We start from the raw sequence: 23,315 nt of genomic DNA on the forward strand, positions 1-23,315 counted from the left end.
CTGGGAGCGGCCATGAGGCTGAGCGAGCTTAACCACACCGCTCTCTGGGTACGCACTCGGTGCCCGCTGTCACCCAGCCCCCAGACTGGTTATGTGAGTCCTTCTGCGTGTGGAAGATGGCTGAACCAGAACAGCGGCTCTGCTGCTTGCTTAGGCAATATTTGAGGTGCACCATGGATTCCTGCTTGCCAAGTCGCCGTGGGCGACGGCGCCCTGTGCATCATAAATTGCTCGAGGACCAATGGCGAACTGCGCCCCCGATCCTGGCTGGCCTGGTCAGCTCTCGTTCATCCACCGCTTCTAGCCACCCTAGGGCTGACGGGAAATGAAAGGATCGACAAGGTGATCTGCTCCGATTACTACTCAAATGGGTACCCGCGACACCGGGCTCCTACTCTCACCACTCTCTAATTGTTCTCGTCCATTTTCCTTTGTGCAGCTCGATATCTTCGTTACGCCTTCACGTTCTTTGGTCACTATTGCCCCTTGTTGAATGCGCGGTATTTCTTGATACAGACAGCAGGCTGCCAAAATGGATTCATTTCAACATGTTCTCAGCCACCGATTTGGTCTTCTCGGTCTTCTGGCGTTGACTCAATTGGATCTTGTCCAGGCCGGGGTTGCGCTTGATCCAGTGAAGAACTTTTGCAGAAGAATTGGACACAGCTCGGTTTATAAGAACGGGACGCTCTATATCAATGGCGGCATTGAGACATACGTCGACTTTGGTGCGGACGGGCAACAGGATTGGAACACGATTACTACCGGCATCAGTGAGTTCAGTGCAAGCCCAGCAAAAATTCTGCAGCTGACCCAGCCCTCGAAGACGAGAACCTCATCTCGGTCGACATGACCGCGTCATGGGACTGGAAGACAAATATATCCATCTCCCAGAACGCCAGACACGAAAGTGGCAGCGTTGCCGGCATGCAATGGCCGGTGAATGTTCACGACGGCGCTCTGTTCGGAGGTTTGAACGACTCCCCCTCGCTGACCATGTTCGGTGGTACAACCTCCGACTTCAACCAGTCATTCCCCAACTTCTTGATTCCCCCGGACACGCGGTACGGCATTTGGACCTACGATATGGATGGGGATATTTGGACTGCTGTCGACACGTCTAACGTCTTAGACACCATACCCTCTTGGGGAGCCAGTGCTGAAGCTCCGGACCAAGGACTCGCCTTCTACGTTGGTGGACAAATCGACGACGGTACAGCAAACAGCACTCAGTTTCTCGGCGACGATACTGTTGGCGTGTCTGGCATGGTGGTGATCGAGACCCAAACCAACACCATCAAGAATATAACGGGCTTGAGTGGCATTCAGACCAATCGCCAAGGAGGAGGCCTCGTATACGTCGACAACTTTGGCAATTCCGGCGTGCTTTTGCTTATTGGTGGGCAGACCCAAACCACGGGTTACATTCCCATGGATGAGATCAAAATCTTCGACATTCACTCCATGGACCTTACCGGCTTGGCTGGAAGCGGTAACAACCTGTGGTACGAGCAGAAGGCAACTGGTGACATTCCCGACGCCCGGGTGGACTTTTGCTTGGTGGCTGCACCTTCGCAAGACAACAGCAGCACCAGCATCTACCTTTACGGCGGAACAAGCAATGGTACAATCTTCGACGACATCTATGTACTCAGCTTGCCGTCCTTTACTTGGGTCAAGGTCTTTACGGGCCAAGATGCACGATGGAGCGTCACATGTCATTTCATCCCCCCGAGGCAAATGATCACCGTAGGCGGTGGTGGCAAGAGCAGCAATATTTCCTCCGACTGCGATTGGGAACAGAAGAGCTTGGCTGTGCTTGACCTGAGCACCATCAAGTGGGGCAGCGTTTACGATGCCGCAGCCCCGGCTTTCGAAGTGCCCGAAGCAGTGGTCAAGGTGATTGGTGGAGGGTGAGTTCCAAGATAATCCGCAAAGACAAAGCAAAGCGAAGCTCCATCGACTAACAATCATCCTAGGCCGTCAGGGAATGCCACGAAACTCGAACCCGACGGAGGGTGGGACCAGACAGGCCTGAGCAACCTCTTCATCATAAGACAAGCTGCCACCACCTCTCCACCGCCGAGCGACAGCACAACCCCATCGATCACAGCTACGGCCACGCTAAGCCCATATAGCAAAGAAACAGACGACGGAATATCTGGCGGCGCGATCGCAGGGATCGCCATAGCGGCGGTCGCTGGCGTGCTACTCGTCGCTGGCGGGGTCTTCTTCTGGCTCCGTCGTCGTCGCCAGCAGGGCAGAAGCCAAGGACTAGGTCCCGACGTCCCCGAGAAGGATTCGCTGCCGTCGTATAGCACTGCCGCCTCGCACCGCGCGGCCGAACTCGCAGGCGTTTACCAACCCGTGGAGATGCCGGCGAAGGATGGACCTACAGCGACCGTGAAGTCCGACCCGCAGAAACCTGTCGAGAAGGATGCCGATGCAGTAGTGCAAGGGACGCACCCGTCGGTGCGACAAAACGGACCCGCCGAGATGGAGTAGAGTTGGGCGCTGGCGCTGGCGTAAGGTCGGGTGTGTGTATGTGTTGTGTGGTTTGTGCATAGCTTTGAATTATACCCTGAAACATGCAGAAATGTCCCGTAATGATATTGATTGTCCATATCAGGAAGTATTCCTTGGGCGTGGGTGAAGAAAGCGCTGCAGATCTTGAAGTGTACATCACGGTAGGTCTCGTTTGCCTCCGAGATACGTGTAACTGAAATGGAGGTGATATCAACGGATCTACAGGCAGGGAGGTGGTTCTCATTAGGGAATACTCCCGAACTGACTGACTGACTGACACTTAGTGGCGATCACCAACAAACAGCTGCGTGTGCATACCTGGCAGGCGGGCAGAGCAGGCAGGCAGGCAGACATACGTATCATGCGAAACGCTTTCGCTGGAACTCCCGACTCCCCGAATATTTATCAAGGACATTTCAGCGCCAGGGCATTAGTTTTCTAAAACACAGAGAAAGAAAAATGGTCATGCTGCATGGACCGTGATCCTGACTCCCTTGCTGTCCGGCCGATATAGCGGCGTGACCCCGTCGCCTATGATTTCGATATCCTTGTAGCTCGTGTTGTAGAGCTCCAGAAACCCTCTGTCCCGCGGGAGGCGGACCTCCCGGCTCCCGTACTGACTGAACACGGTTCCCACCGTGGCGTACAGCTCGGCGTACGCCAGGTTGAGACCCACGCAGGCGCGGGTGCCGCGCGAGAACGGGACGAGATAACTCTCGAGGCTCGGGTCATCGATCCATCGCTGGGGGCGGAACGTCATCGGGTCGTCAAAGTACGTGGGGGAGTGGTGGATCAGCAGGCCCGTCATGGATAAGGGGATGCCTGGCCGGAGCACGTACTGCTTCTCGACGGTGTTGGGTTCCTTGCTGTCGTTGCCCCGCGTCGTGGCCGTGTAGATGAGGGTTTCGTCCGTGGCGATGCGCTGCAAGCGCGTGCTGATGCCGCTGCTCAGACGGAGACCTTCCTTGATGACGGCCGAGAGGTAGGGCAGCTGCTCGAGCTTGACTGTGTCGAGGGGCGCCGTCGGGTCTGGTATGGCGTCTGCGAGCTCTTTCTTGAGTCTGCGCAGCTCGCTCGGCTGTTGGAGCAGCTGGTACGTGATCTCCGACAGTGCTGCCGCCGTGGTCAGGGTGCCGGCGATGACGACGACCTGGCCGTCTTGCCAGAGGCGGTCGGGGGACTTCTCCTTCTCCGGCAGGTCGCCCTGCATGATGGCGTGGAAGATGGTCGTCTGCGAGTTGTATTTGCTGTCGGGGTCGCCGCGGTGGGCGTAGATCTCGGAAACATGCCGGATAACGTCCTGGTCGCGAGTGATGCGTTAATGAAGGCGCTGTTACGGCACATCTGATCCCGCCTGGGAAACCGCGTTCAGAGAAGCTTACCTTGTTGAGTTTGATGTAGCTTGCCATGACAGGGTTCAGGGCGAGCTGCGCCGAGTCCGGCAGTACTTTCATCAGAGTCAACACCCACGGCATTTGCTTGACGAAATGGCCAATCTTGGCCCCCGCCTCGCCGGCCTCTTTGAAGCTTGGGTCGAAGTCGTGGGCCAGCAGCCGATTGTCACTGCGCGCAAATGCGTATTCCATGACGATATCTGTGCCGCCTCGTCAGTCTCGTCAAGTTTGGTGGCGCACAAGCCGGCACAGGGGACGCACCGTTTGCAAGGGCAGCATACGCCAGCGACACCGTCATAGGTTCTCCGGATTCCTGGAATTCGCGAAACCGAGCCATCAGATTGTCCAGACTGGACTGAATGCGCGGCTGCAACACCCGCACTTTGGCCTTGGAGAAGTAGGGATTCAGCGCCGCCCTGCGCATGCGGTGCAGATTGTGGTCTGGGGTGCCGAACGCCGACTGCGGCAGCCCACTCGAATTCGTGAAAAAGGTCCATTTGTTCCGTTTGTGTGTGGCGCCGGCATATACCTGGTCGTAGTAGTCGGCGTCGTTGATGTGGACCTCCTCCGGGTTGATGCGCAGAATCGGCCCATATTGCTCGTGAAGCGCCCGGATCTTCCAGATATATTGACCGCCGAGGACGACGTCGTAGTAGAATTCGTACCTGGGCAGTGAGTGAGTCGTTCTGAGGGTCACGACACTGGATTGTGTGATGGTGATCGTACCAGTATGTGAGCTTTGCCAACGTCGGCCCGGGGATGTGCGCCTGGGGACACAGATAGAGCCGCCAGATCACCAGGCCGCCAAGATAGGTCACTGCCAACACGGGCCCAAGCACACAGACCAATCCCAGGGGAGAGGCGCCCAGCATGTCTGGGTAGGTCATGGCTATGCTTGGTGGTGCCGTTACATCCAGTCGATGGATTGTGACTCAACCTGCACGGGTCCTCACTTCGGAAGATAAAGGTATGAGATTGTGTGCAGCATGGGTGCGGTGAGGGGGGAATCATTTATCGGTCGAAGTCAATATGGAGTATGGAGTCCAGGCCTCGTGGAGCACCCATTGTGCCTCTGGCCAACAATTGCCTGGCGTTCAGGCAGCCGACGCTCGCTAAGAGCAAAGCGTATAGGCGATGAGAAAGGCCAGACGAGGGCAAGTCGGGGCTGACCATTCGTGCACACTATGCTCCCCACGCGTCTGCTGTTACGAGTTCTACCCAGTACGGAGTCCACACAATCTGCCAGGTGTGTCCCCTCCACCAAACCCTCCTCGCGCTCCTGCAAGCCGCTATAAAGGGAAGCTTAATTAACTCTCCCACGGCAAGATTGGCGCAACAATCAGAACGCAGCACGCCGGCTCGATGCTCCGGCCCGAAGACTGCCCGGTCCTCGCGCCAGACTACGGATGTCTCTCTGTCGCTCCCCGCGTCCATCAGTCCGGCAGCTCAGCCCCTCCTCGATCAGAGTTTCGCATAAGTCGAGTCGTTACGAGGATCCATCTCGACCATTCCACCTTCTGAGGGCCTAACACTTCTTTACTCGGTGCATCATCCTCTGCGGCTGTGATGTGCGCGGGTATCATCCACGCCTAAAGTCCAGCGCGGGCTTTCCCATGGAGAGGGACGCGCACATTGATGTCCAGGCAAGTGCGCCCACGCCACGTCACGCAGCGCGAGTGCTAAAGATCCAGCAGGGAGCGCAAGGTGGCCTCGATGATGCTGACTCGGGCTATGAGGGAAGGTATGTCTGCGTCGTTGCAGTATCAACTGAGCTGACGTGTAATCAGCGACACGTCGTCGATCACCACAACGCTCCGTTCGTCAGCGTTGAATTATACGCAAGTCTTCGTCCCTCCAAAGAACCTCAATGTACTGATACCAGTGCAGATATGAGGCAGGTCATCTGGATACCGGAATGTGGCGCATGAGACGCTGATCAAGGGCCGCAGAATGGTAGAAGATACCAGCGACTAGGCACCGACGCCTACGCCTTTGTGCGATTCTCGGGAAACTTGTTGAGAGGCCGGACACTGACACGTCTTAGCCCAACGACGAACAAGAACAAGAGCGGCTCGACATGCTGCACCATATTTTTCGTCTCGTGCAAGGTGGCCGGCTCCACACCGCCCCGATCGACACCCCCCAGCGAGTTCTGGATATCGGAACCGGGACTGGACTTTGGGCACTGGAGTTCGCCGAGTAGGATCCTCATTCTGCACTGACGCTCAGCAGCCTATGCTGATACCCGATTTAGCGAGTTTCCAGCGGCCCAAGTCTTCGGTAAGTCCCCTGAACCGCAAACCAACGGCGTACTGATGCCTTCTTGCAGCTGTCGATCTCAGTCCGATTCAACCGGATATGTAAGCTTGTCACCCCCATCATCACGAACGCGCCCTGTCTGTCTGACCACGGGCCACCAGGACTGCCCCGAATTGTACCTTCATAATCGATGACCTTGAGCAAGAGTGGGACTATCCGCAAAGTCGCAAGTTCCATTACATCCACCAGCGCAGCTTGTCCGGCAGCATTGGGGATTGGACGAGGATGTACAGACAGGCGCTGACGTCTCTCGAGCCTGGCGGCTGGATCGAGATCCAGGAGTTTGAAGTCTGGTTCTACTCCCAGGTGCCTGGAGGCCTCCCAGAAGACTCGGCCATTGTCAAATGGCAGAAACTGGTCGACGAGGCCAGTCTCTCATTCGGGCGGCGCCTCAACTATGCGTCCCGGTTCGAAGCCCATCTTGAAGAAGCTGGTTTTGTGGGCATTCAGACGCAGAGGATCAAGGTGAGCATCTCTCGCGTGCCTTCCCTGGCGCCATGGATCAGCCACCCACTAATTGCGACTATGCGCCCAGACTCCGATAGGTGCGTGGCCGAAAGACCGCAGACTCCGTGAGATCGGGGCATACCTTCAGGTACAGATGAATGAAGCTCTAGAAGCCGTCACGCTCGCGTATCTCACACGTGCTCTTGGCTGGTCGGAGGAGGAGATCCACGTCCTGCTGGCGGACGTGAGGAAAGAATTCAACGACAGGTCCAGACTTCTTTACACGTACTGCTGGTTCATCACGGGTAGGAAGCCGGAACACGTGGACAATCATTAACACTTGAAGGTTTGTCACCGGGAGAATTGGGGTTATCTGAGCGGGCCTTCCAGAGAAAAGTTGACGTTGCGTATTTCTCCTATCCAGAAAATGGAACCTTGACAGCACTCTGGGCTTTGGTCGCTTGGTGATGACACGCTGTGCGACTGGGACCCTTGTGCAATGACACTGGGCCTGTACCCCGGGCAAGGCCACCGCATCGTACAGCCCTTGGCGCCAAATAGACTTTCACTCGCGGGTAACAGTCCAGCACGCTGCTAGAGAGATTTTCATTTCGGTCATCGATCGGAGGACCGACCAGCGGCACCAAGTAGATCGCCCACGCTGATATCACAGGGCGCATCGACGGGATAAACTCAGTGAAAACATCCTCATGCCTGCTGCGCCGGAAATATCGCCGTTGCTATGGTCTGTCTTTATATGGCCTTGAGGGTAATGGTACCGGTATAGTACACTTGGGGCTGATCATCAAAGTGCGCAGGAAATCACACACGCACACACAATCTCTCTCTCCCTCTAGGAAGGAAGGCACGTGGGCATGAAATGGACGGGCCAAGGCGTGGCAAAGGCTTAAGTAGAACGCCGCGCACAACACCACGAATGAAAGTGGTTCGCCGCGATTCCCAAGACACGGACAGGGCAATCAAGCATGCACCCCATACTCGCATGTACGAGGTAGCCGTTGATATTGTTGCTTCGTTCCCTGCACAGACGTTGTACACCGCTGTCAACGGACTGCGGATTCGGTGATCCAGCAATGTCTGGTCGATTATTCCCAGAGTTTACTGGTGTTTACTGGCGTTTGCCCCCCATTCTATGACGCAAACCTGCGTCGCTGACGTCGGTCGACGCTAAACTTGGGTCGAGGGCGATTCCTTCTTCCCCCAAGTGCCACACAGCAAACGCTCCCCTCTGCTGTTAATTGGTTCCTATTCAGGCGCAAGTGTAGCCCCCGGACGCTCACCTGTCGATCATTTCTCTGTTGCTGCATGACGGGCACAACCACACGGCACAGACAGTGTGTACCTCTTTTCTACCCCGTAACGCGGGCTCGGACAAGGTTAGATCCGACCACCCACACGAGGGGCGATCAGCTGGCTTGTCCTTTGACACGCCATGACGTCGAGGGCACCATGCCATCATCCGTCGCACAGATGGGAGAATACACAAATACCATGTGGTCCTTGGCCGAGACATATTGTCCGTTAACCTCTCTGACACCAGCCGCGAGAGTTTACAAGGACCTCGACGCGCACAACAGTGAGCGCAACGCCAATCATCAGCGACAACAGGCTGCTCTCCATTGAGGGCAAACATGGCCTCAAGATCACCGACACTTCGCGCTTCATCGGATCCTTTTGGTCCTGATGCAGAGAAGCACGCCGCCCCTCTGGATGGCCCAGCTACCGGAGGCCATGCACACCCTGATGTCGAGACCTCGAAGGAGAAAAGGCGGTCATCACTGGGCAGTGCGTGGCGACGACAGAGTGCCAATCAAGAGTTGGATCCTTTCGGAGACGATGGCGAGGAGGGCGACGTCAAATACCGGACGCTGAAGTGGTGGTAAGTAACACCCTGGCTTCTCAGTAGAGGGTGGGAATACTGACTTGCGAATGTGACAGGCAATGCAGTATGAGTACGTTACCAGCAAGAACTCGTTGCGCGAGAGTGAGACACTGATTCTCCCCAGTCATGATCGCCGAGACGATATCTCTGGGTATTCTGTCATTGCCCTCGGTGCTTGCGACTGTCGGAATGGTCCCAGGTGGCATCATGATTATCGGTCTCGGTGTCGTGGCCACCTACTCAGGTTATGTCATTGGGCAATTCAAGGCTGCACATCCTTGGGTAGGCACTCTCAAGCTGCAGCAGCACTTTCACCACATACTTACGTCGGGCCCGTATAGGTACATAACATGGCAGACGCCGGCTACGTGCTTTTCAAACCTCTTGGACCACGCGCAGCCATCTTTGGCCGCGAATTCCTCGGCGCCGCCCAGACCATCTTCCTCGTTTTCAGCATGGCAAGTCACATTCTGACGTGGACAATCTGCCTCAACACCCTGACCAACGGAGCTGCGTGCACGGTCGTATGGGGCATCGTCGGCCTGCTTCTGTTCTGGGTCTTTGACATTCCTCGAACCCTGCTGAAGGTCTCCTGGCTGTCGTGCGCCAGCTTTTTGAGTATCACCACCGCGGTTATCGTCACCATGGCCGGCGTAGGTGCCAGAGATCCATCGCAAGGCCACTTCAGAGCGACACAACAGGCCAGCTTTGCGACCGCCTTCCTCAGCGTCACCAATATCGTCTTTGCTTACGCTGGCCATGTTGCCTTCTTCAGTTTCATCTCGGAAATGAAGAACCCTGAGGACTTTCCGAAGGCGCTCGTCTTGCTGCAGGTCACTGATACGGGAATGTACTTCGTTGTTGCCATGGTCGTCTACGCATATGGCGGCGACGAAGTTGATTCCCCTGCCCTAGGAACAGCTGGGACACTGGTTGGCAAAGTCGCCTGGGGCTTGGCTATTCCGACCATCATCATCGCTGGTGTCATCTACGGGCACGTGGCTTCAAAGTACATCTACGTGCGTATTTTCCGAGGCACGAAGCACATGTCCAAGAAGACCCTTCTTTCCGTGGGCAGCTGGCTGGCCATCACGTTGACCCTGTGGGTGGTTGCCTGGATCATCGCCGAGTCGATCCCCAATTTTAACGATCTCCTTGCCCTGATCTCGAGTCTCTTCGCCTCATGGTTCACCTACGGCATCTCCGGCATCTTCTGGTTGTTCCTCAACCGAGGGCAGTACACCAGGGGCTGGAGAAAGATCTGCTTGACTGTTGTCAACGTCCTGATGTTCACATTAGGCGCTGCTATTTGCGGCATGGGATTATATGCCAGTGGCAAAGCCATACACGACGAGGGGGGTGGGAGCAGCTGGACATGCAAGAGCAATGCGCAGTGAGCTTGCCACGAGCGTTCCAGGGCCACGGTGGCTTTGTTGGCCATGTATTCTAGCCTGTAGTATTTCATCCTGTACAATATCAGCGATGGCCTCATCATGCACCTGTACGGTCCATCTTGAACAACTGCGGGGCCTTTCGTCCGTCATGAGTCTCGCACGCTTGGGGTGCCAACATGTCGATATGGTGACATGGACGAGGACACAGTGTCTGGTAACAGAGACACATGAGACATTGATTGCAGCTGGGTTTCAGTCTGTAATGAATTGAGGGTCAATCTTCGACACGGTTCCACACAGCACCATGTTCATTGTTTTCTTCCCTCATGTATGCCTTGTTTGTGCCGGACCGTAACAACAAGTCCGGCCCGATAGTAAAGCCATCCACCAAATTGCCAGCGTTATAGCACATCCAGTCCCCAATCAGTGCCGTAGTGTCGCCGTCGCCGCCATGAGCAAGCGAGCAAGAGACTCTGCTTCCTATCAGCCGTCGCGCGATGCGTCTCCTGCCCGCAACGCTAGGAAGCAGCCAAAGCTCGGGGAGATAGCTGTGGACGAACGCCCACCAGTCGCGGGCGCAGGAGGCTCACAGCCGAAGCGTCAGGGGGAAAGTGCGCCTAATCCACCTATGGATGGCTTCGACGCCCACGCATCGCGTGGGATGGGCAGCGCCAGACGCCCCGGTCGTCAGCCGAGTCCCACCAGAGGCTGGAAAAATTCTAGAGATTTCGACAGAGGCCAGCAGATCCAGGCCGGCAGCAACCACAACAACGAGCAGGATCACCAGCACCAGCACCAGCACCAGCACGACGAATCTCCCCGACCTCGAAGCCTGCGCCCAGAAGAAACACCACGACGTGGTCCTGCCTCCTCTCCAGCCGGCAAACTGAATTCCTCAACTCGCTCGCCGTCATACACAACCCCTCTCCCGTTGTTCGCCGAGCAAGCGTCCAGGGCGACCTCTGCGACTGCGCCACTGACCGAGCAGAATCTTCGGAGCCTCCTGCGCGCCCTCAAGGCTGAGGATTCCAGGCCTGGGACTCGGACTGCCGCTGCCACTGCCACGGCTGTGAATAAATCCGAAGCAGAGTTCGGTGCGGAAAGCCGTGCTAAGTTTGCTCCCGCTGTCAGTACGACAGCGCCGGCCACGACAGGCTCAGGCCGTGCAGGACCTGCCCTTGCCCCCGCCCCACCTCCACCTGCAGGCACAACCAATTACTCGCCGTCGATGCCGAAGTCAAAATCGCCCTCAAAATCTCCCAGGAAGCAGGACAAGGACAAGAAGAAGTCCAAGTACGATTCCGACACCCACCCATTGAATCTCCCTCCCGAACAGCTCCGTGCACACCTGGCCCAGATGGCCAGACAAGAGGCCGAGTCGGCCGGCAGGATGTCGCTCGACAGAGACACAGACACCAATCTCCATGACGCTTCTGTACCCAACAGTGGCGCCGCCGGTGCATCCCAGCCTGCTACCCCGTCAAGAGAGGCGCCTGGTGCGTTCCCCGACCAGTCCGGTGACGACGCTGCCGCGAACGGTGTCAACGGCCACCCTGAAGAACGCAGCCCAACCCCTCCTCCACACAGAGTTCCTCCGGCGCCCAAGGTCGATCCCGAGGCGTGCAAGGCGGCAGGGAACAAATTCTTCAAGGCGAAAGATTACGAGCGGGCTATTCAAGAATACACAAAGGGTATGTGCATTTCCAGACTCCATTGAGAACACTGCCGTGGCTGACAAATACCAAAGCGGTTGATGCAGAGCCGTCGAATCCCACCTACCTGTCGAACAGAGCGGCGGCCTACATTTCCGCGAACAAATACAGCCTCGCATTGAATGACTGCCTCCAGGCCAGCCATCTAGATCCCAACAACGACAAGATTCTCCACCGTCTTGCCCGGGTCTACACCTCGTTAGGCCGACCGCAAGACGCTCTCGACATATATGCGAAGATTCCGAACGCTTCGGCCACAGACACGGCGGCGGCGCGCAAGGCCTTACAATGCATCGACATGGCTCAGAAGCAGATAGACGCGGAGGACGGAGACGGCAAGATGGCACTCTGGAGCATAGGCGAAGCCACGAAGACGCTCGGAGCCGGCACCCCCACACCGAGAAGATGGCAGATCTTGAAGGCCAAGGCGAATCTTAAGGTCGGAACTGCCAATGCACTGGGAGAGGTAACAGGTATCGCACAGTCCCTGATGCGTGACAATCCGCAAGACGCCGTCGCAATCGTGCTCGCTGGTCGGGCTCTCTATCTCAAGGACGAGAAGCCTCGTCAGGGAAAGAGCGACTACGAACGAGCAGAAGATCATTTCCGACAAGCCCTCGCATTGGATCCAGACAACTCCGAAGCAAGAAACTCGTTAAGAACGATGAAAAAGCTGGATCGAGCCCGCACAGCGGCCAACGACATGTTCAAGCGCGGCAAATACTCCGATGCCGTGGCCGCCTACACCGAAGCTGTTACCATCGACCCGACTAACAAAGTCACCAACGCAAAACTCCTCGGCAACCGCGCCATGGCCCGCATCAAGATCAAAGAATACGCTGAAGCAATAGCCGACTGTGACCAGGCGCTGAAACTCGACCCTTCGTACATGAAAGCACGACGCACCCGTGCAAAAGCTACCGGCGAAAGCGGTGATTGGGAGCAAGCGGTCAAAGACTTGAAATCGCTCGCCGAAGAGAACGCGTCAGACCCCGAACTCGCCAAGGAATTACGAAATGCGGAGCTCGAACTCAAGAAATCCAAGCGCAAGGATTACTACAAGATCTTGGGCATCGACAAGGACGCCGGGGACAAGGATATCGAGCGGGCATACAAGAAGAAAGCGGCGGTCCTGCATCCGGACAAGACGCAAGGGGACAAGAAGAAGGAAGAAGAGTTCAAGGATTGCTTGGAAGCAAAGGAGACACTGCTAGATCCGCAGAAGCGGCAGATGTACGACTCGGGCGCGGATCTAATGGAGCCGGGTATGGGATTCCCGGGTGGAATGGGGGGATTTCCTGGCGGATTTGGTAGGATGGGAGGTGGATTCCCCGGTGGTGGGTTTGGAGGTGGCGGCGGTGTGCAGATCGACCCGGAAATGTTGTTCAATATGATGAATGGAGGCGGAGCTGGTGGTGGAGGCTTTAGGTTCAGCACTGGTGGAGGGAGGTCGCCTTTTGGTTGAGGTGCTTTGACCTGGCGGGAGCGACGCGGAGAGACGGCCAGAGACAGCGACAGGGATAGAGACCGAGGAACCGAAATGAGACGACCATGTATCCCAGCAGCTGTGACCTGGGACGCCGACGTCGCGGCTGCATCGCGACCAGGACGGCGAGACGAGTACGCAGCACTCATGCAAAGGGAGCGACCCCTGTCAAGAAGGACATCGTCCAAGATCAACCCTGCTTGATGCGCACGCGCCCTTTGCCCCGTGGGGATGCGTCAGATGGGACTCAACGAAGCGACTCATTCTTTGCCATTCACTCGGCGTCGGATGACATCTTCTGCGACCAAGATGAGTTGGCGGCATGGCATGAGCATGGCATGGCGTAGCATAGCGACACGGCGTCGGAGACATGCTAGGGGACATTCCACTTTCATGTTCCTATGTAGTGTACACTGGGCCAACCACTGCACAACAGGATAGACAAACGTAATAGACATGGCATGTGGCTCTTCCTCTCCCTCTCTCCCTCTCTGTGTCCATGCTCAACCACTATCATCCTCGTCCTCGTGCCGTGCATTTCGTCTGCCTCCACCGCGACCTTGACCTTGATTTCTCCCAACATTGTTAGGTGGTCGTGTTCTCTGTGCGGGTCGTTGCGAGGGTCCAGGTTGATTATCGTCCTGTTCTTCCTCTTGTTGCTCTTCCTCGTCGTCGTCGACGTCGTGTTGATCCCTCCTTGTCTCGTCTCCACCGTGGGCACTGACCTTGATGCCCAAACTCCGCGATAGCTTGGCGTTGAGCTCATCTTCCTCGATTTTGACGAGGCGGCCGGGCTCTTCTTCATCCTCGCCTTCCTCGTCTTCACGGGTCCCGTCGCGCCGTCTCCCCGTCGTGTCTCTCGACAATTCCACGGCCCCGTGTCCGTACACGGTCCTCACCAGGCCCATCACACCCTGCACACCGACTTCAACCTTCCCTCTCGGGCCAGGAACCCACTCGATGACTTCCTCCCCGGAGCTAGTGTCCCGTCGTTTGTCAATGTACCCCTCCTTCATCATCCTCTGCAGCAACTTCTCCTTACTCCCCATGGGGGTGTAGGTTTCGGCATTCACTCGCTTGAGATACCTCTCCAGCTTCTGGTCTGTGATCGACGACGCGTTCAGGAATATCAGGCTCAGGATGAACGTGTACAGCGCCGTATAATTCGCCTCGGTCTCCACGTTCGGGGCCAAGCTCGGCTGCATGAGGAGCGGATTCGTCTTTAGTTCTGGCGGCAGCGTCGACACCAGGACCCACGACTTGCTCGAGGCGCTGCTCGACACTTTCGTCTGCGTGGCTTGGGTTCTTCTCTCCTTCAGGCTTGTCTTTTCTCGGCCGGGCAGTTCGATCATTTGCATGCCGAAAGTGTCCTGTAGCACTTTCTGCGCCCCCTCGAAGACTTTCTGGAATGAGGCGCGGCTGCCGCCTGTGTTCGTGTTGGCGTCTTTGAGGATCTTGGCGCTGATGTCGCTTCTGCGCAGGGGAGTGCGGCTGTATTCTGTCGCGAGGGCCAGACGGACGAGTTTCTTGATGAGGACGTTTTCGGCCGAGTGGCCGCGCCCGCCTCCCTCTCCCCTTCCAGGAGAGGATGGGGCATCGGAGTCTTCCGGCGAGGAGGATTGTTCGCGGCGCTGGGTTTGCTGCTGAGGGCGCTGGGGCTGCTCTGAGGAAGATGAGCGCTGGCGCTGACGTCGTTGCGCACGCTGGGGTGGTTCGTCTTCGGATTCTGCCGAGTCGTGTTGGTTACGGGATATGGCGTCGGAGCGGCGCTTGAGCTGACGAGGCATGGCTGGGGGGAAGAGTGAGTCAACGGGTCAGTAGAGGAAGCGATGGTTGTCCACAGGTTGCTTCTTGGGCCAGCAACACGCACTAACACCTTCCTTCCCCCACAGTCTGATAAACGGTCGGGACGCGTTGAGTGGGAATTGCCGACGCGTCTACTGTGTAAGTGGGCGCTCGTGGCCCTCTAACCTGATCTAGGCCTAGTGTGGTGTGCCTGCCCGTGGAGGGCTCCGTCATCATCTGACGAAGCAACCCAACTTCAACTTCCTCCGTTTGGTACCCTTTGTCACTCCCCAAGAGCTGAGGCCTGGAGGTACAGTGGGAGTCATATCCGGGCAGTAGTCCAATAGTATTCTCTGTATCACCCTCGAAGGATTCTGATAGGGGTCCCGATTATGACCGGCGCAATGGAACAACCCAGGCAGCTGGCTCCTTCCGGCGCTGTTTGCCTTGCCCGCGTGGTACAGCCTCATGCGACCCCGCCAATAGTCTTCGAGCACTTTGGTTGCCCTGCCGCTGCACATAGAATGAGTCAAGGCTTGTCATGCTATACCAGTCTTTGATGCGCGTGAGCGCCGACCAAGGGCAGAGTTAAAAAGGCCCGGACCTGCACTTGCTCTACCCTTCGTGCTTTTGTGCTTTGTGCTTTGATGCATTTTGTTGTAGCTGGAGTGTTGCCTACCTATGCGCCAACGCAAGCCGTTGCCTATCAAGTGGCCTTGCCCAACATAGTGCCAACGGGTTCCATCAGCCTCATCGACCACCACTGATGGCCTGTTCCCTTGTCTCGCGCCTTTTCAACCATGGGCCGCTGAGACGTTTTCGCTCCAGGACTCCTCCTTCCACAACTTGCCAGCCTGCGACTTTCACACATCTCAACAACACACTTGATCATCCCGACTGCAACCTCTTCCTTTTGTATACCATGGCGGGACAAGGCACGCCGCATCTCATTGTCCGGCAGGTCGTGCTAGACCTCAACCGTCCCCTCGCCGAGGTCGATCAAGTCTTCTACAACTCCGAAGGCTACGTTGGTCTCAGGTTGATCCAACCGGCGACCGGTCAGGACAACGGACCTGCTCGCCGTGACTTGGTCTACACATTCAGCACTGCCGCCGATGCGATGACTGCACTGCTCAACCACCCTATGATCACAATCGGAGAGTCCCAGTACCGCCCTGAACACTATGACGGCGATTCTGCAGAGTCCCGAACCGACACTGAACGGGCTCCACAGACGCCTTATCCAGATGCAGACATCTCTCCGCCACGCAAACGCCTGAAGAAAGAACAACCTCCCGCCGACAAGAAAATCACCTGCAGAATCTGCTTCAGCCATCTAGAGGGCCTCTACTCCACACCGTGCCGGCGCTGCAAGGGACCCGAATGCTACGATTGTGTTGCAACCCGCTTCAAAACTGCCGTCAAGGACATCAACCGAATGCCTGTTACATGCTGTGGCTCGGTCATGCACCACGACGTGGCGAGAGGAATTCTGTCACCAGCAGAGATCGAGGAGTACAAGCAAAAGTACGACGAACGCATGAACACGGTAGATCCCCTCTACTGCCCTGTTCCTACCTGCTCAGCCTTTCTCCCTCCTCGGATGTTCAACCAAAACGAGACCAAGGTCTCATGTCACGTCTGCAACACCGTTGTCTGTACGAAGTGCAAGCTGTACGCGCGAGACGGGCATACCTGCGACGTGGAAGATCCCAGAAAATTCATCCTGGAGACCTTCCACTACAAGCTCTGCCCGCGATGTGGTACTGGTGTCATGAAGATGTGTAAGTCCTCTGCGCACCTATCTCCCCGCTGGATTTGTCCCACTGCCGAATTTGCTTTTGTTATCCTTGATGCAAGACGTGCTAATTTCATTCGCAGATGGATGCCCTCATGTGAGATGTCAGTGCGGTGCCCACTGGTGCTGGGACTGTCAGCGACCCATGAATGCTTGCTACCAGAAGCCTTGCCGTGCTGCAAGAAATGAAGGGAATTATTCTGATGGAGTTGGTGAGGAATTCGAGTCAGATGAGGAGATCCCGGCGACCACGGCTGTGACAGCGGCTCCGGTGGCGACGGAACCGGCAGCGAATATCCAGGCCTCTCACTCAGAAGTTGAACGTGAAGTCGCAGATGCTCTCCACACTCTCCGAACCGGACAGGGACTAGGCTCCAGTGGCACAGCACACAGCATCGACCCTGGCAACGGTCCGGGACCTTCTACAGCGCCAGTCATACCCTCCATACATGAGTCGGGGATGAACGAGCCGGGACGAACGCTGACAAGAAGCGACACGCAGATGCCACCGAGTGACTTGGAAGCACTCATCACCGGTCAGTCTGAGCCACTAACCGTATCGCGCCCGGAGACATCAAACGACCAACGCGATGATGGTGGTGCAACTCAGGAAGCTGCTGCAACGCAACAACTCGATATTCTCCCTCCATCCCTGCCAGCTAGTGCTGGACCTGTGTCTGAAACTACTAGTACCGTCCCTACTGCAGCTGCTACTGAGCAAACTCAACGTGTCGAGAATCTAGACGACCCTGACGAATTTGACTGGGAGGGCAGGGACCTGGATTTCGGAGACGAGCCCTTGGATGAGTCGACTGATACATGGGGATGCCGGCACCATTTCTACGACTTTGACAAGAACCGGATCCCTGAATTTTGGCTGGTTGGCGTACGTCCTGCAACCGATCCTAGCTTGGAAATCGAATGCATGGGTTGCTTCAAAAAGACAAAAGTGTGGGATGACGATGCCGAGCTGGAGGCTTTCCGCCTGAAATTCTGCACCACCGACGTGGCACAGCTCGAGAAGGAGGCATTGAAGCAGAAGTTGGAAAAGTGGAAGACTCCGGACGCAGACGATGAAGGTGACAATGCAGAAGCCAGGCTGAAGAAATTAAAAGAGGGCAGTACTGGTCTGAAATCGCAGCGCGCCGTCGAATGTCGGCATGGCTGTGGAGTGGTGTATTGTCAGCCGTGCAAGAAGGAAGCGAGGAGAAGAATCCGGAAGGAACGCCTGGCTGATACGTGAGGAAGCGGGAGCTACAGGAGAGTATGTACTAAGTAAGTACTACAGTACATAGTAGTACGATGGAGACGACTTTGCTCACGTACATACTATGAAGTATGGGAGAAGGGAAGAAGCAAGACATACAGGACATATTAGTAACTCGAGTGAGAGAGAGCATCGAAGACCTGATAGAGGTTCGGGTTATTACAGTACAGTACATATCGTTTGATGAGACTGAGCTTTCCAAGCAGTGCGGAGCTGTACATAGTATTTATTGACTGATGAACTTGACTAAACCGAGAATGTGGCGCCAATTTATTGATGCGACTTCCTGAGATGAACCTGAATTTTACCACGTCTCTGCCTAGGAAAGAGCTAGTATACAGTACTTATACATAGTATAAGTACTCTAACCTGTTTAGGCGAAATTCGTCCTTCGCGTTGCTACTAGCGTCGTAGTATAAGAACAGCATCGAAGTATCAGAGGAGGATCATGCAGGATCAGGGCAGGATTACAGGAGTATCAGAACAACATCACAGTACTCGTAGTGTTAGAAGAGGATTGTAGTACTGTATAGTATTAGAGTCGGATCATAGTAGTGTCAGAAAAGGATCGTAGTAGTGTCAGAACAGCATGGCAGTATCAGAACAAGATCCAAGGATCAGAACAGCATCGCAGTATCAGAACAAGATCACAGGATTAGAACAGCATCACAGGAATCAAAGGGCATCACTGACTGCATCAGAAAAGTACAGTACTTGACTTGGTATATATCACCCACTGGATCATTAAAGTACAGTACTAACAAATATACTGAAAATTTACAAGGAGCGTGCGTGATGTAAGTACAGTTTACTGAGTCACTTTTGTGTGAGAAACTGTATGCAATGGTGTTGGCAGCTCTATTCGAAAGAGGACAGACGTTGATTTTGTTGTCGGCGGTCTGGACCAGGATAGACGTCGCGATCCTACTCTAGTAAAGGACTTGTGTGTTGTACTATACATCTCAGTAGACTTCTAGTACTAGTACAGTACTTATTCTCCGCACAGCTTGTAGCCCGTAAACAAGTGACGCGAAATAACCCGTGGGCCTTGCGGATCGCCTCGCGTTGTGTGCACACCATTGATAGTTGAGATCTCGCCACTGAAGCGACATCATCGTCCTCGCGGTCGACCGGGCCCATTTTCCGTCATGTCACGCTTCGTAGAAACCTGAACGTTTTGGTGAGTCGGCCGAGAAGGGGAACGGCCGGGATCGACCGCACCTACTATGTATTTGGTCGAGGACATCTGGTACTAGTATGTATGTAGGGCCATGCTCTAGCTGTCGTATTAAACGTGTCTTCAATGATGTAAGGGCAGAGAGGAGAATCGCGCAGAAGTCAATTTCCTATAGTAATTTGCAGTCAATATCAACAATATGCGACGAGCAACTCCACTTGTCATGCCCAGTGGTTTCGACAGCACGGCAGGCCTACTAGGACCGGGTGCTACGGCGAGTTGGCGGCTTGGTGTGAGTGAGCGGAGATCTGGTAGACGGATGCATGATTCGTCGTAACCAGAGTCGCGAGTGAGATGAACCTAAGAAACAATTGATCATGGAGGGAAGGCTGGTCACTAATTAGATTCCAAGACAGTACATAACTAACGCCACCAGCACCTGCCAGAAGTAATGACTACAAGGGAGACCTGTGGTCGGTTGCAAGAACGTTGCTGATATGGGTCACTTCAAGAGTCGGCGGCTGCATGGTAGATAGCCGCCAAGACATGGTCCCACAGAGACAACGAATAAAAATTGTCCTTGGTGGTTGAAAACGGAAGGCACCAAAGTCAGTCTGTGGAGTATATAATGTCGTTCGACAGAGGTGGAAAGGAGGATTCACCACACTGTAGAGTGAGATAATTCTATGTGGTTGAATCGACCAGGCTGAAGTGGTCTTCGACCATGACGCTTTCCACGTGAGAAAGAACTTTCCGCGGAACGTAGTGGCTGCCACACTAGACTGTTGCTTGGTGCGTCGTCCTGGCATTGGTGGGCATCGTATTGAGGAAGCGTGCAGCGAATAGACGCTTAGGCGCTGGGGGTGTGCGAAGTAGGGTGCCTACTGAAGTATCGAGACACTGCCCAGCTCAAACGTTGATTGCAGCTTCTCAGATGCAAGGCAGCCGTGCTATTGATGGCGGTAGGCGTCGAGGACGCATACGAGGTACTGACAGGGGTTTGGTTATTGAAGTCGAACCTCGTCAGCGACATTTCAGCTGCCCATGGTAAAAGCCAGGTCTTGGCCATTGCCGCAGGGTCCTCATCCCCCTGTCAACTCGCCTGTGCAATCAAGCCCCTCCCTCTTCGCAGTCCTCTGTGGCCTCTGTTATGTAGTGAACCGGAACCTAGGAGCAACATAATGAAATTGTTTCATAGGCGCACGTTTGTCCACACGCCACTTTATGCAGCTCCTATGGGGCGTCAAGCCGACCTCAGGCTTGCACGCCACAGCTCGGGATGGCTTGGTCATCGCTCAGGCTGGATGTCGATTAGCGTGTGCGCGACCGATATCTAGGAATTACCAGGACGTTGTTCAACGATGGACTGTAGGCCGGAGGCTCAGGGAGTCAGGAGGCCTTCGAGCGATCGAAAGAGTACGGCTTGGTTTGTTAATCTGTGAAGTCGGTCAACTCCCAGAACGCGCTGATTAGTCGCTCTCACCCAAGCCCTCCTTGGTGCAGCCTGCTTAGTAACGAGACGAAAGGACCTGCACGCCCGGACTGACCGAAAATGCTCCTCTCGTTACGGCTTGTCTGCTCGAACAGCCGAGAGTCGACATTCTCCGCAACGACTCACCCTCAAATTACTCACCAGTCTCCCAGTGGAACTCCTGTGGCTTCTCAACATTGGCGGCCACTGCCAAACAGTGGCAATATCTCAAGCTGCGAGCAGACGCGCAGTGCAAAGCTAAATATACTGGCACCCCGTCCAGACCTTCTTCGCGTGGTCGTCAAAGTCATGAAACTCGTTTTCGGGGCATCTGTCATGTGTGTGTCCTGACTCAGATGACAGCGGTGCTGTACACGACGAGAAACAATGTCCTCATGCAGCAGCACGATGTCCGCATGTGGTGCTGGCCCGCGCGAAGAGATATGATATCAACATGGCTTATGCTGGCAGTCGCGGCGATTGCGATCGTCGCACAGATAGTCGCCCTGTTAACGCTAGATCGGGGTGTGGGTACATGGTCTTGTCTCGTTTTCCACGGGTCTGTAGATTTCTTCAAGTGGCTGATCTTGTTGCCCAGGCCGATCGACTTCGTGGAGTGTTCTCGCTTCTTCCGTCGCGGGTGTGGCGATCTGGGTTGCTGCGGGTGTGTACTTCAAGCTTCAGGACAATAAGCACCAGAGTGGCTGGACCGTCTGGTCCTGGTCGTGCTCGCATGAATGCCTTGTGAATCGGAAGACATCGGTCAAGTTCATGTGCGTCGAGCTGGTATGTTGACCCACGGTCGCTCTGCCAGTCGGACTGGTGCCTGAAAAACCACAGCAGATGCTGACAATGGGATTCTCTGCAAAATTGCTGCGTTTCATGTCGCTGTGGTGGTTGATGCTTCAGCGGTCTTGAATCTAATCCTGTTTCGACTGCAGCTGCGGGATAGCAAGAGAGGGGATAATGCAGAAGGCATACTGCAGAAACGAGACGACATCCTTGTCACATGTTCCGCGCTGGTAGTCGAATTAGCTCAGGACAGCAGTGGTGGTGCAGGAATGCCATCCTGTGGCTCTGAACACTTTTATTTCCTCGCGCAGCCAACCTTTCGTACACATGAAGCTGGGGTGCCTACGCAGTCTGGCGAAGCTCGCTGTAAGTCAGTCAAGCTTGAAACATGTCATCTCGGCGCGATCGGGTCCACACGTGTACTATAGTCAGAGGTTTGAGTTGTGGAAATATACTGGTTGAGTGTGGGCATCTGCGGTTTGGTCAAGTCCACGCTGATCGCGGCTCGAGTGAGGCGACTCGGACTTCATACTGTCAACTACTGTGTGCAACACATGCTGCAAGAAGTGAGGGAAGACGTCCTTGGATGTGATCAAGTATGAAATACAAGTGTGCACGAAAGAGTGAGGCAGACTGAAGAGGTGCAGGTCTGCTGAGGTGAAGGTGAGAGACAAGTGAATGGCTGTCTTTTCAGAAACAACTTCCCCACTTTTCATTCACTCATGAACGGCTGAGCTGCCCGAGGAGCCAAGCTGAAAGTCTGCCGAGGTCGTCATTTAGAGGTGTAGGTACAAGAAACAAGATATCACATGTGCTGGTAGCTGGGTTCAAAGTCAACAGAGTAATCTACCCAAGCCCATCTGCAAGTCAAGGAGCTCTGGACTGCTATAACAAACATGTCAAGTTGGACAGCAGCGTCTCATCTGGGGGTCAATCCTTTCCTGGAACGTGTGTACGCGGCATCCACTGCGGCTGAATCTCGTGATCTCTACAATGAATGGGCCAAGCAGTACGACAAAGACCTCGAAGCTGAAGACTACGCCTTCCCCCAAATCGCGGCGCAAGCCCTTTTCGGAGCATTGGGCGGTCGGCCCAATGATGACGGGACGCAGCTAGAGAATGTCTCGATACTCGACGCCGGATGTGGAACGGGCTTGGTGGGAATCCAGCTATCGAGGTTCGGTGCGCGAAACATTATCGGCTTAGACATCAGTCCAGGCATGCTCGACGTGGCTCGGAAAACAAACGTCTACAGCGCATTGGAGGAGGCTGATCTCTCGAAGCCGATTGCGAAATCGGATAACTCAGTAGACGCGGTCATCTGCGTGGGGACCTTGACTCGCGGGCACGTTGGACCAAAGCCTGTGCTCGAGGAATTTGTCAGGATCGTGAAGAAGGGTGGAGTGATCGTTGCTACTGTGCTGGATGACATATGGGAAAGTGGAGGGTTCAAGGACGAGCTGGAACGCTTGCGGTCTGATGGCAAGGTTGGGGTATTACGCTCAGATGTTGTCGGTGTGAGAGCATCGTCAGACGTGGGTGGCAGGCTACTGGTGCTGCGGAAGTGCTAGGTCAAAACACGCCTGGCCTTACGCGACGTGGACCTCCTTGCAAAGGAGATTGCGGAAGGCTGCAATATGTCCAAAAGAAAGAACGAGTACGGAGTCCTCCGTACACCTGGGAGAGACCGACTTGTGCCAGTCGCTTGCGAGTCAGATTACCGCCCTGTCGAGCGGCTGAGAAATCCGAGGCTCTCCTTATGAAGCATAGATGCCAATGCCACAGCGCGGCCGAGCGTCCATTCTGTGCGAAACAATAAATCCGTGTTGCTCTTGGACTCCATC

At 55.3% G+C, this 23,315-nt stretch overlaps 8 protein-coding genes across 8 annotated transcripts; 6 read left to right on the forward strand and 2 right to left on the reverse strand.

Annotated features, from left to right (window-relative positions):
• Positions 1-532: 532 nt before the first annotated feature.
• On the forward strand, positions 533-2,505 carry G647_00669 (uncharacterized protein; the record flags this gene model as incomplete). The annotated part of the gene is made up of 3 exons (XM_008724072.1): positions 533-773; positions 827-1,913; positions 1,980-2,505. 3 exons carry the CDS (start codon positions 533-535, stop codon positions 2,503-2,505), a joined length of 1,854 nt encoding a protein of 617 aa, XP_008722294.1.
• A 484-nt stretch (positions 2,506-2,989) lies between these two features.
• Positions 2,990-4,807, reverse strand: G647_00670 (uncharacterized protein; the record flags this gene model as incomplete). Its single annotated transcript, XM_008724073.1, has 4 exons — positions 2,990-3,826; positions 3,909-4,120; positions 4,182-4,585; positions 4,647-4,807. The coding sequence occupies 4 exons, from the start codon at positions 4,805-4,807 to the stop codon at positions 2,990-2,992; spliced, it is 1,614 nt and encodes a 537-aa protein (XP_008722295.1).
• Positions 4,808-5,533: 726 nt separating this feature from the next.
• On the forward strand, positions 5,534-7,023 carry G647_00671 (uncharacterized protein; the record flags this gene model as incomplete). Its single annotated transcript, XM_008724074.1, has 8 exons — positions 5,534-5,661; positions 5,708-5,789; positions 5,870-5,914; positions 5,965-6,119; positions 6,175-6,200; positions 6,250-6,280; positions 6,341-6,704; positions 6,775-7,023. The coding sequence occupies 8 exons, from the start codon at positions 5,534-5,536 to the stop codon at positions 7,021-7,023; spliced, it is 1,080 nt and encodes a 359-aa protein (XP_008722296.1).
• Positions 7,024-8,338: 1,315 nt separating this feature from the next.
• Positions 8,339-9,986, forward strand: G647_00672 (uncharacterized protein; the record flags this gene model as incomplete). Its single annotated transcript, XM_008724075.1, has 4 exons — positions 8,339-8,586; positions 8,646-8,659; positions 8,714-8,871; positions 8,931-9,986. 4 exons carry the CDS (start codon positions 8,339-8,341, stop codon positions 9,984-9,986), a joined length of 1,476 nt encoding a protein of 491 aa, XP_008722297.1.
• A 448-nt stretch (positions 9,987-10,434) lies between these two features.
• On the forward strand, positions 10,435-13,160 carry G647_00673 (uncharacterized protein; the record flags this gene model as incomplete). Its single annotated transcript, XM_008724076.1, has 2 exons — positions 10,435-11,674; positions 11,731-13,160. The coding sequence occupies 2 exons, from the start codon at positions 10,435-10,437 to the stop codon at positions 13,158-13,160; spliced, it is 2,670 nt and encodes an 889-aa protein (XP_008722298.1).
• Positions 13,161-13,684: 524 nt separating this feature from the next.
• On the reverse strand, positions 13,685-14,968 carry G647_00674 (uncharacterized protein; the record flags this gene model as incomplete). Its single annotated transcript, XM_008724077.1, has 1 exon — positions 13,685-14,968. The coding sequence occupies one exon, from the start codon at positions 14,966-14,968 to the stop codon at positions 13,685-13,687; it is 1,284 nt and encodes a 427-aa protein (XP_008722299.1).
• A 920-nt stretch (positions 14,969-15,888) lies between these two features.
• On the forward strand, positions 15,889-18,007 carry G647_00675 (uncharacterized protein; the record flags this gene model as incomplete). Its single annotated transcript, XM_008724078.1, has 2 exons — positions 15,889-16,750; positions 16,848-18,007. The coding sequence occupies 2 exons, from the start codon at positions 15,889-15,891 to the stop codon at positions 18,005-18,007; spliced, it is 2,022 nt and encodes a 673-aa protein (XP_008722300.1).
• A 4,360-nt stretch (positions 18,008-22,367) lies between these two features.
• On the forward strand, positions 22,368-23,042 carry G647_00676 (uncharacterized protein; the record flags this gene model as incomplete). Its single annotated transcript, XM_008724079.1, has 1 exon — positions 22,368-23,042. One exon carries the CDS (start codon positions 22,368-22,370, stop codon positions 23,040-23,042), a length of 675 nt encoding a protein of 224 aa, XP_008722301.1.
• Between the last annotated feature and the right edge of the window lie 273 nt (positions 23,043-23,315).

This window comes from Cladophialophora carrionii (assembly GCF_000365165.1).
Source record: "Cladophialophora carrionii CBS 160.54 unplaced genomic scaffold supercont1.1, whole genome shotgun sequence".
NCBI lineage: Eukaryota > Fungi > Ascomycota > Eurotiomycetes > Chaetothyriales > Herpotrichiellaceae > Cladophialophora > Cladophialophora carrionii.